Raw genomic sequence first — 10,452 nt, 5'->3', positions numbered from 1 at the left:
GCTACTCTCTCCTCTTCCATCCTATCATCTCTTCCCTCTGCTCAATCCTTCTCCCTCCAATCTCCTAATTCTGCCTCCTCAACCCTCCTCTCCTCCCTTTCTGCATGCTTTGACTCTCTATGTCCCCTATCCTCCCGGCCGGCTCGGTCCTCCCCTCCTGCTCCGTGGCTTGATGACTCATTGCGAGCTCACAGAACAGGGCTCAGGGCAGCCGCTCAGGGCAGCCGAGCAGAAATGGAGGAAAACTAGACTTTTTTCTGGAGGCAAGTCGAAGATTGGTAGCCGAAGTCTACACCCCTTTGTTGGTGGTTGGTCAACAGTAGGGGTGGGAACTATGGACAGGATTCTTCAATGACGTGTTTCAACGAGACAGTGCAGCAGCAGCTAGGTCCTTCTGTCTGGCCATTGAAATCGACAGACACACATAAGTCAGTCTATTCAATGTTTATTGACAAAATAAAACAGAATCAATGGGGTGAGTATACTTTAACTGATCCAGCTAGCAGACAGAAGTTCACGAAGTTCTTAATTAATAGTCATATGGTTAACAAATTACTCCAAGGTCAAGGAAGGTTTATCAATCAGACAAAAAAAAATAAAAAAATATGATATTATAAAAAGCCAAAATATGAAATAAAACCTTCAAAGTTAAAAAATATACATGAATTTAATTCAAAATGATTTACTGTACAAAGAATTACTCGTCCAAAACGGATCTTTTCTCAAAATAACAGACTTTTTTCCTCTTAAAAAAACAAAAACAGAACCCAGCTTCTATTGTTTAAATTTGCTCTTCACTCACAGAAAAAAAGGTTACATATCCCTGATTTTAAAAAATATTGTTAAAACAAAATGGTTCATTTCTTAAACTTGTATGTTTGTCTTCTGAAGGAAAATTAGGTATTTACGTGAAAGCAGTCATCACAAAAGATGGAAAGCTTTAGAGTAACTCACAACCAGGAAGATACACTAAATCAACATAAAATTCATAACTAAGTATTCTGTTTGTCATCAGAAGACAATTGTAAACAAAGGCTTTCTTTGCCAATATGGGAGGAGGATTATTTGGAGACACTTTAAAGCAGGGATCAACTAGACTCAGTCGAGGGTCGATTATTTTCATTGAGAGGATGGTCAGGGGGCCGGAACATAATTACAAATAATTTGTAGACTGCAAATTGACAGCAAGAAGCCCAAACAGATATAATATTTGACTAAAACATAATAATTTCAAAGCTTGCTTAGATTTGTATACGGTCACAAATCACATATTATGCGTGGGAATATTTTGGACCAGATAATAATAAATGAAAATCCCCCGCTGGCCACCAGTTGGGGAACCCTTCTTTAAAGTTTCAGAATCTTGGTCCTCTTTAGTATCTCATTATTCCTATTACTTTAAACAAAATGATCAATAAAAAAATCTAAACTGCACCAAAAAAAAAACGAAATACATGAAAAAGAAAACTTGCAATGAAAAAAACCTTTTAAAAAACAAGGAGTAAACCGCATCTTCACAAAAACGCGGATTCAGAGGCTCACGAAATACCGAACTAAAATTATATACAAGGTACTATAACAAAACAAAAACGCATAACAACTCAAAACACTGAAGTACAGAAAACAACAACATAATGTCGTTTATTTTCCAGTTGTCCAATACCTTTTTCTTCTAGTCAGGTCAACTCAACAATGGGCGTGTAAACCTAACTTGAGATCTGTGAACGCAACTCACATTTTTCAAACCAAATCTCCCAATGAAATTCTCCAATTGAAAATCTCAAATTGTACATTTTGAATACCCACGCATATCTGAAGTTAGGATTGGGCCCTATGAGAGCTGACAAACAATGCCGATCATTATTGACTCCTGATGCTAAAATGGATCTAGTCAGAAGTCAGGGAGGTGATAGACTGTATCTGCCGAAGGTGGAAGACTACCCTCCATCTCTCTCTACATCCTCATCTTCTCTGTCCTCTCTTCACCCTTCCTGTCCTACTTTTCTCCACATCTCTCTTTTCTGTTGTCGCTGTGACCCGTCTTCCTCTCTAATCCATAACTACACTTCCTAAAGTGCCTCCAATGGAAACTGGACTGACAGAAAGGACACAAGTGCCTCCAAATAATACAAACAAAAACTAAACAAATTAAACAAAAATGAAAGAAAATAAAACATTTGCACCGAACGCATTTCTCCAAATAAAGGGAGAGAGAGAGAACATATGTGTATGTGTATGTGTGTGTGTGTGTGTGTGTGTGTGTGTGTGTGTGTGTGTGTGTGTGTGTCATAGCATCCCCGTCATCATCTTCAGTACTTTGGCACTTTGGTGTATTCCTCAGTGTGTATGCTCCTACACAGCCCAATGGACAGGATCATACCCAGGAGCTGTAGAACACAGAGGTCAGAGGTCAGGTTAACAGCATCACTACATCTAAAGCCTTTCAGGAGGGTTCTCTCAATAGCTGTGATCAATGTATGCTCCTGTAGCATGAAGCGTTTACATACACTCCAAAAAAAAAAAGAGCTGCTGGCTTGGAAGTGACGTGGATTAAGTCAAGAGGTCAGAAGCTGTTTCTGACAGGCAGTTATTCCTCTTATGATAAACATCTGTCTGGCTGAGAGACCTGCCTGACAGATATGATAAACATCTGTCTGGCTGAGAGACCTGCCTGACAGATATGATAAACATCTGTCTGGCTGAGAGACCTGCCTGACAGACATGATTCAGGGAGAAAAAAAAGCCCTTGCTTTCAGAAGCTCTCAAATCCCTGCTTTTGATTGTATTGGATTAAGATGAAACACATTGTCCTATAGAATGTATATGTTGTTCTGGTCTTATAGAATGTATGTGTTGTTCTGGTCATATAGAATGTATATGTTGTTCTGGTCCTATAGAATGTATGTGTTGTTCTGGTCATATAGAATGTACAGTGGGGAAAAAAAGTATTTAGTCAGCCACCAATTGTGCAAGTTCTCCCACTTAAAAAGATGAGAGAGGCCTGTCATTTTCATCATAGGTACACGTCAACTATGACAGACACATTGAGACATTTTTTCCCAGAAAATCACATTGTAGGATTTTTAATGAATTTATTTGCAAATTATGGTGGAAAATAAGTATTTGGTCACCTACAAACAAGCAAGATTTCTGGCTCTCACAGACCTGTAACTTCTTCTTTAAGAGGCTCCTCTGTCCTCCACTCGTTACCTGTATTAATGGCACCTGTTTTAACTTGTTATCAGTATAAAAGACACCTGTTCACAACCTCAAACAGTCACACTCCAAACTCCACTATGGCCAAGACCAAAGAGCTGTCAAAGGACACCAGAAACGAAATTGTAGACCTGCACCAGGCTGGGAAGACTGTATCTGCAATAGGTAAGCAGCTTGGTTTGAAGAAATCAACTGTGGGAGCAATTATTAGGAAATGGAAGACATACAAGACCACTGATAATCTCCCTCGATCTGGGGCTCCACGCAAGATCTCACCCCGTGGGGTCAAAATGATCACAAGAACGGTGAGCAAAAATTCCAGAACCACATGGGGGGACCTAGTGAATGACCTGCAGAGAGCTGGGACCAAAGTAACAAAGCCTACCATCAGTAACACACTACGCCGCCAGGGACAAAAAATCCTGCAGTGCCAGACGTGTCCCCCTGCTTAAGCCAGTACATGTCCAGGGCCGTCTGAAGTTTGCTAGAGTGCATTTGGATGATCCAGAAGAGGATTGGGAGAATGTCATATGGTCAGATGAAACCAAAATAGAACTTTTTGGTAAAAACTCAACTCGTCGTGTTTGGAGGACAAAGAATGCTGAGTTGCATCCAAAGAACACCATACCTACTGTGAAGCATGGGGGTGGAAACATCATGCTTTGGGGCTGTTTTTCTGCAAAGGGACCAGGACGACTGATCCGTGTAAAGGAAAGAATGAATGGGGCCATGTATCGTGAGATTTTGAGTGAAAACCTCCTTCCATCAGCAAGGGCATTGAAGATGAAACGTGGCTGGGTCTTTCAGCATGACAATGATCCCAAACACACCGCCCGGGCAACGAAGGAGTGGCTTTGTAAGAAGCATTTCAAGGTCTTGGAGTGGCCTAGCCAGTCTCCAGATCTCAACCCCATAGAAAATCTTTGGAGGGAGTTGAAAGTCTGTGTTGCCCAGCGACAGCCCCAAAACATCACTGCTCTAGAGGATATCTGCATGGAGGAATGGGCCAAAATACCAGCAACAGTGTGTGAAAACCTTGTGAAGACTTACAGAAAACGTTTGACCTGTGTCATTGACAACAAAGGGTATATAACAAAGTATTGAGAAACTTTTGTTATTGACCAAATACTTATTTTCCACCATAATTTGCAAATAAATTCATAAAAAATCCTACAATGTGATTTTCTGGATTTTTTTTTCTCATTTTGTCTGTCATAGTTGACGTGTACCTATGATGAAAATTACAGGCCTCTCTCATCTTTTTAAGTGGGAGAACTTGCACAATTGGTGGCTGACTAAATACTTTTTTCCCCCACTGTATATGTTGTTCTGGTCCTATAGAATGTATATGTTGTTCTGGTCCTATAGAATGTATATGTTGTTCTGGTCCTATAGAATGTATATGTTGTTCTGGTCCTATAGAATGTATGTGTTGTTCTGGTCCTATAGAATGTATATGTTGTTCTGGTCCTATAGAATGTATATGTTGTTCTGGTCCTATAGAATGTATATGTTGTTCTGGTCCTATAGAATGTATGTGTTGTTCTGGTCCTATAGAATGTATATGTTGTTCTGGTCCTATATAATGTATGTGTTGTTCTGGTCCTATAGAATGTATGTGTTGTTCTGGTCCTATATAATGTATGTGTTGTTCTGGTCCTATAGAATGTATGTGTTGTTCTTTACCTCAATGACAGCCACACCCAGGCAGACCCCCAGGATCACTCCAGCATTGGCAAACAGCCAGCTCTCTACACTGGAGTTACAGCCCTGAGGGACAGAGAGAGAGAGAGAGAGAGAGAGAGAGACACAGAGACACAGAGAGAGAGCGAGAGAGAGAGACAGAGAGAGAGACAGAGAGAGAGAGAGACAGAGAGTGAGAGAGAGAGAGAGAGAGAGAGAGAGAGAGAGAGAGACAGAGAGAGAGACAGAGAGAGAGACAGAGAGAGAGACAGAGAGAGAGAGAGACAGAGAGAGAGAGACAGAGAGAGAGACAGAGAGAGAGACAGAGAGAGAGAGAGAGAGAGAGACAGAGAGAGAGAGAGAGAGAGAGACAGAGAGAGAGAGAGACAGAGAGTGAGAGAGAGAGAGAGAGAGAGACAGAGAGAGAGACAGAGAGAGAGAGAGACAGAGAGAGAGAGAGAGAGAGAGAGAGAGAGAGAGAGAGACAGAGAGAGAGACAGAGAGAGAGACAGAGAGAGAGACAGAGAGAGAGAGAGACAGAGAGTGAGAGACAGAGAGTGAGAGACAGAGAGTGAGAGACAGAGAGTGAGAGAGAGAGACAGAGAGAGAGACAGAGAGAGAGAGAGACAGAGAGAGAGATGTATATTAAAACACAGCCCAATATAGTTACAGGTGATGGTGGTGTTGAGTGGTGTTCATGTTGCAAGTAACTCAATGATGGAGTCAAACACTGTGACCATATTTCAATGCCATTTGAAGTTGACACCGACTTACGTGGAGTACTGACACATGTGTAGCACAAGTACTATGAGCAGCCTCTTTGTAGGAGTGTTCTTCTCTTAATCAATCAACCAATCAATCAACCAATCAATCGAGTGTTCTTACCCTTTGGTAGACGGGCCAGTCAGCTGACTGTGCCTCACAGAAGCCGCTGTCGGAGGAGGAATTACCCACAACCAGCGACGCGTTCTGGCAGGAACATGGAAACAACAGCTGGGAACTGTTCACCATGACATCATTACCCTGCCAGTCCATACCACCACTCCATCCACAACACTCCATCTAGAGAGGGAGGGGGGTGGAGGGAGGGAAGGAGAGAGAGGGGGGTGGAAGGAGAGAGAGAGCAAGAGAGAGAGAGAGACAGACAGACAGAGAGAGGGGGATGGAAGGAGGGAAGGAGAGAGAGGGGGATGGAGGGAGGGAAGGAGAGAGAGGGGGATGGAGGGAGGGAAGGAGAGACAGAGAGAGAGAGAGAGACAGAGAGAGAGAGAGAGCGCGAGAGAGAGAGCGCGAGAGAGACAGAGAGAGCGCGACAGAGACAGAGAGAGAGCGCGACAGAGACAGAGAGAGAGCGCGACAGAGACAGAGAGAGAGCGCGACAGAGACAGAGAGAGAGACAGAGAGACAGAGAGAGAGACAGAGACAGAGAGAGAGAGAGAGAGATAAAGGTGATAAAACAATGATGAGTAAAAGGGTACAGAAAGAGAATGAAAGATAATGAAAGGAGGAGAAACCCAAGTAGAAACTGTTCAGATGTTTTCAGATAAATTAACGCTGCCTAGCAACCCTATACCGTAAGTATTGCTTTACAATGAACTAGGACAAAGAAATGTCCCAGCTGCTGAAGGGGTTGACGAGGAGCTGAGAGGAAAAGTATTCTCCACTTCCTTTGTTTGAAATCACTTTTCCAGACAGATGGAGCTTTAAGAGCTTGGCGGAAGGCCTTCCTGTCAATCCATTTCTAACAGCTATGGTTTGGCTCCACTGAAACAATCCATTTAGATGTTTTTACGACTGCTTCAAAACGTGGAGTTAACACCCAGGAATGGTGCCAAACAAATGACACAAGTCTAATTTCTGTACAGAGAACCTTATACCAAGTCTAATTTCTGTACAGAGAACCTTATACCAAGCTACTCGACTACTAAGATCACACTGGTTCGTTTCACTTCAGGTAATTGCCAAACCTATGCAAATTATTGGTCAAAGATCCACTGTATTTTATGAATTGTCTTAGCAGGGTTTACACCACTTGCCAGTTCACCATAAAACTACAGGTACATTCTTTTTGAACCGTTAAATCCCTATTAGTCGACTGGTGTGTTGACTTTTGAACTGGTTCGAAATTGACCTCCGTTGCAAGTAAAAAATAACACCCTTTCCCCTTAGTTCACATTTTTATTTTATTTATGGGCGTCATGCCCCCGGACCCCCTAATCGACTCTTTCAATCTTGTTAAATTTCTGTATTCTGACCTCTAGGCGTCACTTTCACATTGGCTCTACTCAGAGTAGGATTGAAGTTGTAGACAGTGATCTAAGGTCAGCTAGTGTTCTCCACTCTAATGGTTCAGGTTAGAGTTATTATTATTATTATTATTATTATTATTATTTAGTTAAAGGGAAGATATAACCTGATCCTAGATCTGTGCTCTCCACTCACCGTCCTCTGTATGTAGTCCCAGGCCTGCTCGGTGGTGCTGTTCTTGCCAGTGTAGTTTTTCAGGATCTGGGTCATGATGTTGGACATCTCATTATTTAGCTGAGACAGAGAGAGAAGGGGGAAACCAGTCAAGTCAGCCAGAGTCAATCAGCCAGTCAGTCAGCCAGAGAGTCAGACAGTGTTGGTTTCTAAACTAAAGTTTCCAACACAAACACAATGCCTGGAGAGAAAACACTAACACAATGCCCAGAACTAGAGAGAGAATCAGTTTAATAAATCAGAATAAATTCCTTGAGAAAAATGTCCCTGATCATTCAAAACTAGCATCGTTTTGTAATGTGCAGATCTTATGTTTCCAACTCCGCTCTGACCCCTCTCCATTCCTTCTCTGTTGAATCGGGTAAATATGCGCTCTGACCCCTCTCCATTCCTTCTCTGTTGAATCGGGTAAATATGGTTCCAACTCCACTCTCTGACCCCTCTCCATTCCTTCTCTGTTGAATCGGGTAAATATGGTTCCAACTCCACTCTGACCCCTCTCCATTCCTTCTCTGTTGAATCGGGTAAATAAAGTGCACGGAGGCTTTGTCCCAAATGGCACCCTATTCCCTTTATAGTGCACTACTGTTGACAAGGGCACATAGAGCTCCAGTCAAAAGTAGTGCACTACAGTGCATTCGGAAAGTATTCAGACCCCTTGACTTTTTCCACATTTTGTTATGTTACAGCCATTTTCTGAAATTGATAAAATTGGGGCGGGGGGGTTCTCAATCAATCTACACACAATACCCGATAATATTAATAATGACAAAGTGAAAACAGGTTTTTATAAATTTTTGCACATTTATTAGAGCAAAAACCAAGGCAAGAGGTCGAAGGAATTGTCCGTAGAGCTCCGAGACAGGATTGTTTTGAGGCACAGATCTGGGGAAGGGTACCAAAACATTTCTGCAGCATTGAAGGTCCCCAAGAACACAGTGGCCTCCATCATTCTTAAACCTGGCACCATCCCTACGGTGAAGCATGGTGGTGGCAGCATCATGCTGTGGGGATGTTGTTCAGCGGCAGGGACTGGGAGACTAGTCAGGATCGAGGCAAAGATGAATGTAGCAAAGTACATAGAGATCCTTGATGAAAACCTGCTCCCGAGCGCTCAGGACCTCAGACTGGGGCGAAGGTTCACCTTCCAACAGGACAACGACCCTAAGCACACAGCCAAGACAACGCAGGAGTGGCTTCGGGACAAGTCTCTGAATGTCCTTGAGTGGCCCAGCCAGAGCCCGGACTTGAACCCGATCAAACATTTCCGGAGAGATCTGAAAATAGCTGTGTAGCAACGCTCCCCATCCAACCTGACAGAGCTTGAGAGGATCTGCAGAGAAGAATGGGAGAAACTCCCCAAATACAGGCGTGCCAAGCTTGTAACATCACACCCAAGAATACTCGAGGCTGTAATCGCTGCCAAAGGTGCTTCAACAAAGTACTGAGTAAAGGGTCTGAATACTTACAGTTGAAGGCGGAAGTTTACATACACTTAGGTTGGAGTCATTAAAACTCATTTTTCAACCACTCCACAAATTTCTTGTTAACAAACTATAGTTTTGGCAAGTCGGTTAGGACATCTACTTTGTGCATGACACAAGTAATTTTTCCAACAATTGTTTACAGGGCGGCAGGTAGCTTAGTGGTTAAGAGCGTTGTGCCAGAAACCGAAAGGTCGCTGGTTCTAATCCCCGAGCCGACTAGGTGAAAAATCTGTCGATGTGCCCTTGAGCAAGGCACTTAACCCTAATTGCTCCTGTAAGTCGCTCTGGATAAGAGCGTCTGCTAAATGACTAATTATTATTATTATTATTATTTACAGACAGATTATTTCACTTACAATTCACTGTATCACAATTCCAGTGGGTCAGAAGTTTACATACACTAAGTTGACTGTGCCTTTAAACAGCTTGGAAAATTCCAGAAAATGATGTCATGGCTTTGGAAGCTTCTGATAGGCTAATCGACATAATTTGAGTCAATTGGAGGTGTACCTGTGGATGTATTTCAAGACCTACCTTCAAACTCTGTGCCTCTTTGCTTGACATCATGGGAAAATCAAAATAAATAAGCCAAGACCTCAGAAAAAACATTGTAGACCTCCACAAGTCTGGTTCATCATTGGGAGCAATTTCCAAACGCCTGAAGGTACCACGTTCATCTGTACAAACAATAGTATGCAAGTATAAACACCATGGGACCACGCAGCCGTCGAGACGCTACTTTGGTGCGAAAAGTGCAAATTAATCCCAGAACAACAGCAAATGACCTTGTGAAGATGCTGGAGGAAACAGGTACAAAAGTATCTATATCCACAGTAACACTAGTCCTATATCGACATAACCTGAAAGGCCGCTCAGCAGGGAAGAAGCCACTGCTACAAAACCGCCATAAAAAAGCCACACTACGGTTTGCAACTGCACATGGAGAAATGTCCTCTGGTCTGATGAAACAAAAATAGAACTGTTTGGCCATAATGACCATTGTTGTATTTGGAGGAAAAAGGGGGTTGCTTGCAAGCCGAAGAACACCATCATGCTGTGGGGGTGGCTTGCTGCAGGAGGGACTGGTGCACTTCACAAAATAGATGGGGAAGGAGGAAGGAAAATTATGTGGATATATTGAAGTAACATCTCAAGACATCAGTCAGGAAGTTAAAGCTTGGTCGCAAATGGTCTTCCAAATGGACAATGACCCCAAGCAATCTTCCAAAGTTGTGGCAAAATGGCTTAAGGACAACAAAGTCAAGGTATTGGAGTGGCCATCACAAAGCCCTGACCTCAATCCTATTGAAAATGTGTGGGCAGAACTGCAAAAGCGTGTGCGAGCAAGGAGGCCTACAAACATGACTCAGTTACACCAGCTCTGTCAGGAGGAATGGGCCAAAATTCACCCAACTTATTGTGGGAAGCTTGTGGAAGGCTACCCGAAACATTTGACCCAAGTTAAACAATTTAAAGGCAATGCTACCAAATACTAATTGAGTGTATGTAAACTTCTGACCCACTGGGAATGTGATGAAATAAATAAAAGCTGAAATAAATAATTCTCTCTAATATTATTCTGACA

At 42.6% G+C, this 10,452-nt stretch overlaps 1 protein-coding gene across 1 annotated transcript; it reads right to left on the bottom strand.

The window, feature by feature from the left end:
* Positions 1–429: 429 nt before the first annotated feature.
* LOC311119014 (CD82 antigen-like) lies at positions 430–7,665 on the bottom strand. Its single transcript, XM_084193769.1, has 4 exons — positions 7,342–7,665; positions 5,785–5,961; positions 4,903–4,986; positions 430–2,387 (listed from the first exon to the last, which is right to left on the bottom strand). The coding sequence occupies exons 1-4, from the start codon at positions 7,426–7,428 to the stop codon at positions 2,310–2,312; spliced, it is 426 nt and encodes a 141-aa protein (XP_084049895.1). The 5' UTR covers positions 7,429–7,665; the 3' UTR covers positions 430–2,309.
* Between the last annotated feature and the right edge of the window lie 2,787 nt (positions 7,666–10,452).

Source organism: Coregonus lavaretus, assembly GCF_964263955.1.
Source record: "Coregonus lavaretus genome assembly, contig: HAP1_SCAFFOLD_5291, whole genome shotgun sequence".
NCBI classification, from domain to species: Eukaryota; Metazoa; Chordata; class Actinopteri; order Salmoniformes; family Salmonidae; genus Coregonus; species Coregonus lavaretus.
Note: the sequence above shows the minus strand (reverse complement) of the source record. Positions and strands in the feature narration are given on the sequence as shown.